The 6000-nt window shown below is 35.4% G+C and overlaps 1 protein-coding gene across 1 annotated transcript in view; it reads left to right on the top strand.

The window, feature by feature from the left end:
* The first annotated feature begins 4199 nt into the window (after positions 1 to 4199).
* LOC113391689 (scavenger receptor class B member 1) overlaps positions 4200 to 6000 on the top strand; it is a 70326-nt gene continuing 68525 nt past the window's right edge. The window contains exon 1 of the mRNA XM_064220030.1: positions 4200 to 4342. Within this exon, the coding sequence (XP_064076100.1) occupies positions 4222 to 4342 (121 nt within the window). The 5' untranslated portion in view covers positions 4200 to 4221. The remainder of the gene's footprint in view (positions 4343 to 6000) is intronic.

Raw genomic sequence — 6000 nt, 5'->3', positions numbered from 1 at the left:
TTAATTGTTTTCATTTCGAAACACCATTGTAACATCGACAAACGGATTGACTTGAGAACACACGGATCCAGAATTAACCGGTTATATATCAATTTAAATCTCATTAATTCGTAATGTCTAGAAATCTAGAGATCTTAAGGCAAGGTCATGTTAGCCCTTGACCGAAATGCCATGCAAATGGTCGTTACAATATATAATATTCATAATTAGTTCGGTATGGAGGCTGTTACCTTGGTGATCTTTGTGCAAGTCCATCTAGGTAGATACCGCGCAACAGATACTCTATCGCAAAACAGTAATAAGTACTCAGTATTGTTCTGTTCCGGTTTAAAGTGTGATTGCGTCCGTTCCCAAGTTTGGTGGGGATTTGGCGATATGGGGAAGCGAGATTTCTTGCAACGCCTATGTCTATGGGAGGTGGTGACCACTTACTAAAAGGTAGCCCATTTGCTGATCGCCTACCAATGTTATATAAAAGACAAAAAGTACTACTTATTAAACTAAATTATATAGAATAAAGAGCCAAGATGGCTAGTGGTTAGAACGCGTGCATCTTAACCGATGATTGCGCGTTCAAACCCAGGCAGTCACTGAATTTTCATGTGCTTAATTTTTATTTATAATTCATCTCGTGCTCGGCAATGAAGGAAAATATTATGAGGAAACCTGAATGTGTCTAATTAAAACGAAATTGTGCCACATGTGTATCCAGCGTGATGGAATATACTCCAAAACCTTCTCCTCATATCAGAGGAGGCCTTATCCCAGCAGTGGGAAATTTACAGGCTGTTACTGTTGTTTGTTGTATAAAGAATAAATCTGCATCGTGTTAAGAAGGCTTAAGTGTATAAAATTATTATAAAACTAGTTGAGCGTCGCAATTTCACCCGCTTTAAAATTTAGACTATTGAACAGACAATCGTGATTATCATACTTTCGTATTGAACGTCTTTAATTTCTAACAAAAATCTTTGTTTGGCACAAGTAAAGGTCATAAAATTTTCAATTCAATTAAATTCAATGGCAATTAATGTATTATATTATGTTTAAAATTGTATTTAGCATTACTACAGGTATTTAAAAGTCAAGTTCACGAGTGTCGTGAACAAGACATTCGTAGATAATGTCGATACATCGAACTCCACCAAATAAAAGCCTTTTGTTTATTGACTTAAATACAAATTTAATTATCTGTTTACATCTTTAAGGTTTCTTGATTTAATTTTATTTATTACAGTAGTTTCACTATTCTAATTGATCTAATTTACTTTATTTATCTCAATTCTTCTGATATCGTCTTCCCGTCGTGTTAGTGGTCTTCCTCTCCCCCGGTTTCCTAGCGGGCCTTTCCTGAAGGTTGCCTTCGCGGTCCATCTTTGGCCTGTAAGCCTCGCTACGTGGCCTGCCCATTTCCATTTTAGTTTTTGAGCATAGGTCAGAGCATCAGTAGCTTATGTAATGGATCTTATTTTTGTACTAGCTGTGCCCGCGACTTTGTGCGCGTTGTTTGAATTTAAGTTATTTAGATATTGTAGCGTGATTTTATTTTTTTCCAGATATAAATCTAAAATAAAAGTAGCCTAAGTTACTCCTTATTACATCCGCTATCTGCCAGTGAAAGTCCCGTCGAAATCGGTCCAGCCGTTCCAGAGATTAGCCGGAACAAACAGACAGACAAAAATTGTAAAAAATGTTATTTAGGTACATGTACCGCGTATACATACATACATATGCATTTAGTAAAAATGGGTTATTTTAATATTACAAACAGACACTCTTATTATAATTATAGATAGATTTAGACAATTTTATTATAAGTATAGATGACGTATCTTATCAAGTTTCTTTACCATGGTCATGCTTCTCTCCATTCGTTGAAAAACATTGTAGATATCGCGTTTTAAGTACTTGCAGTAATAAAAATAACCATATTAATTGTTAAATTGTGTTAAACATGTCTCGTTCTGCGTTTCCCTTAATTTTGGGAAACGTAAACAATATTAACTAAGAACGTATTATAACTGTACTTAATGTTACGCCCGAAGTCACGCTCTGGTTGTTAAGAAATAATATTTGAATTAATTACGCCGACCGTCTTTCTAATTTGGAAGCGTTTTTAAATAACGATTTTACTTTGAAAGCCTGTTAATCTTATATATACAGACTGAACGGTTAGTCTACATATGGCAACAATGCTGAATAAATTCGTCCTTCGATCGCTTCCCTTGTGAGATTATTTTTTATGGCATCCGTAGGCGGACGAGCAAAATGGGCCATCTTATGGTAAGTGGGTCACCACCGCCCATAGACAATGGCGCTGTAAGAAATATTAAGCATTCCTTACATCACCAATTCGCCACCAACCTTGGGAACTAAGATGTTATATCCCTTGTGCTTGTAGTTACACTGGCTCATTCAATCTTCAAACCGGAACACAACAATACTGAGTACTGCTGCTTGGCGGTAGAATATCTGATGAGTGGGTGGTACCTACCCAGACGGGCTTGCACAAAGCCCTACCACCAAGATTAAGATGTAAAATAAAAAAAAATTGTAATTATTGTCACTTCTCGATATATTTGATAATGTTATGTATGTACACGAAAATATAAAAGATTTTTCTAATAATCTTGACGTACTGTTAATATTAATAAGGTTCATAAATCATTCCCTTGTGATCTACACAAAAGGATCTCAGAAAATGTTCAAAAATATTCAATTGTAAATCTATACTATCTATATCTATACTAATATTATAAATGTGGAAGTAACTCTGTCTGTCTGTCTGTCTGTCGCTCTTTCACTGCCAAACCAATGAACCGAATTTGATGAAATTTGGTACGAAGCAAACTTGAACTCAAAGGAAGGACATAGGCTACCTTTTTGCCTAACACATGACAACCAACCCCTAAAACGCGTGCGAAGCCGCGGGCAACAACTAGTTTATAATAAGCGTTAAGTATCGTTTGTGAGTAAAAGGATATTACAAAACTAATAAAAAAAATTTTATAGAGCCGAGATGGCCCAGTGGTTAGAACGCGTGCATCTTAACCGATGATTTCGGGTTCAAACCCAGGCAGGCACCACTGAATTTTCATGTGCTTAATTTGTGTTTATAATTCATCTCGTGCTCGGCGATGAAGGAAAACATCGTGAGGAAACCTGCATGTGTGTAATTTCAACGAAATTCTGCCACATGTGTATTCCACCAACCCGCATTGGAGCAGCGTGGTGGAATATGCTCCATACCTTCTCCTCAACGGGAGAGGAGGCCTTAGCCCAGCAGTGGGAAATTTACAGGCTGATTATGTTATGTTATGTAAATTTTTTATACGATTGCACAGCTTGGGAATAAACACATCGCCTAATTTTTTCAGAATAAAAAAGAATTACCATGTGACTTAAACTTCAGTTCAAAAACAGTTGAGTTTTTTTTTCGGTTTTTCTCAGGTGCGACGGGATTTTTTTATTTTATTGGTAGTTGATTTTGGGTTAGTCGACAAGCAAGTGTAACTTCTATATTGAATAGAGACTTGAACGCCTCAAACAACACGAACTAAATTACTAACGCCATTTTTTTTTAAAACTACTGGTTTGAATTGCAATGTTTAAAATATATAATTTATCAACATAAAATATTTATAATTAATATGTTATTTAATTAAAAATAAATTAAATTCTACATTCCATCTTTGTAAGTACAATTTTATCCAGTAACATGACAGCGAAATAGGACCCTACTTGATTGAGGAATATTTTGTTATGAATGCCGCTCAGAGTGCTTCCAAGTTTCTAAATTTTTAATTTGAAACATCTAGCACGGTTTGGGGGTGAAACTGACCCGTTAGCCGTGACAGCAAACGGTACGGAATCTTTTGTGCCTCCCTCCGCCGCTCTCGTCTGACCCTCATTCTCCGCATCTGACGGAGATCTAAAACATTCTTAAACTTAAAATCAAGATTGTTGTTCTTGTGTTAAGTTTGAACGTTTTATCTCAAATAAGTCTTAAAGAAGAATCGGAGCTTTGAGCTTTATTTCACGCAGCTGGAATTTTATCCATCAATTGAGGTTTCCTGAAAATTAACCTACACACGAAAACACAGCTTGCTCCAATATGAACTCATAGCTCCACATGTGTTATCAAACTAAATGTTATTGCTAATACTATAATAAAAATGAAAAATGTTGTTAACAGGGCAATCGAATGTGTAACGTTACATAATGGGCCATAAGCAATACTTGGCCGTGGGCCAGTCGGCCCGGAACCGGCTCTTCGGGATACCTAACAAGAAACCAGTACCGCTTAATATGTTGATATCGCAACAGAGGAAATTAAATCATGGTAAGTTTTTAAAACTATTATAAATAGAATTATTGTAAGCCGAGATGGCCCAGTGGTTAGAACGCGTGCATCTTAACCGATGATTTCGGGTTCAAACCCAGGCAGGCACCACTGAATTTCCATGTGCTTAATTTGTGTTTATAATTCATCGTGCTCGGCGGCGAAGGAAAACATCGTGAGGAAACCTGCATGTGTCTAATTTCAACGAAATTCTGCCACATGTGAGAAATTTACAGGCTGTTTATGTAAATATAATTCTTGTGAGCCGAGATGGTCCAGTGGTTCGTAACCGAGGATTGCGGGTTCAAACCCCAGCAACAAACACTATATATACAATAAAAGCTTGTATATATATGATGATATGATGAAATTGTGGAGCTAGCATTCGTTGATATTTATTAAATAAATATGTAGTTGCTGTCCTATAGGGGGAGCCAGCCCTTAGTACAGGGTAACCTAGTTTGGGCTCCTGCCTCCCATACAATTGTACTTATTATAAAGGCGCGTGAAATGTCCGTGGGAGGGAATAAATAAATTTATGATTATTATTTACTTATGGAAGATAAATAATTTACCAATGTGATTAAATCGATAGAAAAGATTTACTACTGTTTTTTCCCGGATCTTCTCCGTAGAATCTACGTTTCGAACTCGGTGACGTTAAATTTTATTTTATGTTGTTATATGATTCAAACGTACTCCTCAGAGTCTACTTGAGTAAAATATTGAATTTATGATTTGAGTATTATTCTTTAAATGTGCATTTAAAGAACTTTAATAGATCATCGAATTACATTGATTCGGCAATTTCGTAATCAGAATCAGTTTTCAATTTAAACATGATTATAAGTTTAGTCGATCGAGTCAGTAAAAAAAACAAAAACGTCAGCAAAAAAAAATTAAGCCCGATAAGGTTGGAAAAAAAATTAAGCAAAACTTTTTTTTTTACGTTTACGTGAACCAATTTAATAATTGATTTTGGTTGGCTCTCATAACTAATAGACAAAATTAGGTAAATTTAAACTATTCTATGTTTTTGAAAATAGAACCCCACTCAAATCGAACTAAGAAGCACACGGACAGACCCAAACAAAAATATATTTTATTTCTAACAGCTCAATTTTTGAATAATACGAGCGGACCATGCTTGGCTACGTCACTTGTTGAATTACTCGTATAATGCATGATGGTCTGTAGCCATAAACCTTCTCTGAAACTCGTTGAATATAATATAAAAACTTTTCGCGCGTTCACAAAAACAGCGTTATTTTTAAACATAATATTATATACAAGAAACTTCTCCGAAACACGCCTATTCCGGTATAAGTTAAGTGTATTTAAAAAGTCATTACGAAAAATAGATCTTCTTTTATTTGTATCTATAGATACTAAAATATGATCTATTAAATAATATCAAGGTATAAATGTGAACTCTCTTCAAATCCGCATTGTAAACAGTTTTAATAAATAGTCAAGCATTACTTACTCGACCCAGAAACGACGTATGAAATAGAAGCGGATCATGCAATTTTAGTGCATTGCTTCACACTTACGCGTTTTTATAATTTATCACTGCGCGGTCCAAGTTATAAGCTTAATTTATTTGACAGAGAGAATTGCAAATCGTCTACCGAACAGTCACCACGAGAAATATTTAC

The sequence above is a fragment of the Vanessa tameamea genome, chromosome 30, assembly GCF_037043105.1.
Source record: "Vanessa tameamea isolate UH-Manoa-2023 chromosome 30, ilVanTame1 primary haplotype, whole genome shotgun sequence".
Classification (NCBI taxonomy): domain Eukaryota; kingdom Metazoa; phylum Arthropoda; class Insecta; order Lepidoptera; family Nymphalidae; genus Vanessa; species Vanessa tameamea.
The sequence above is the reverse complement of the archived record's forward strand: the minus strand, read 5'-3'. Positions and strand labels throughout refer to the sequence as shown.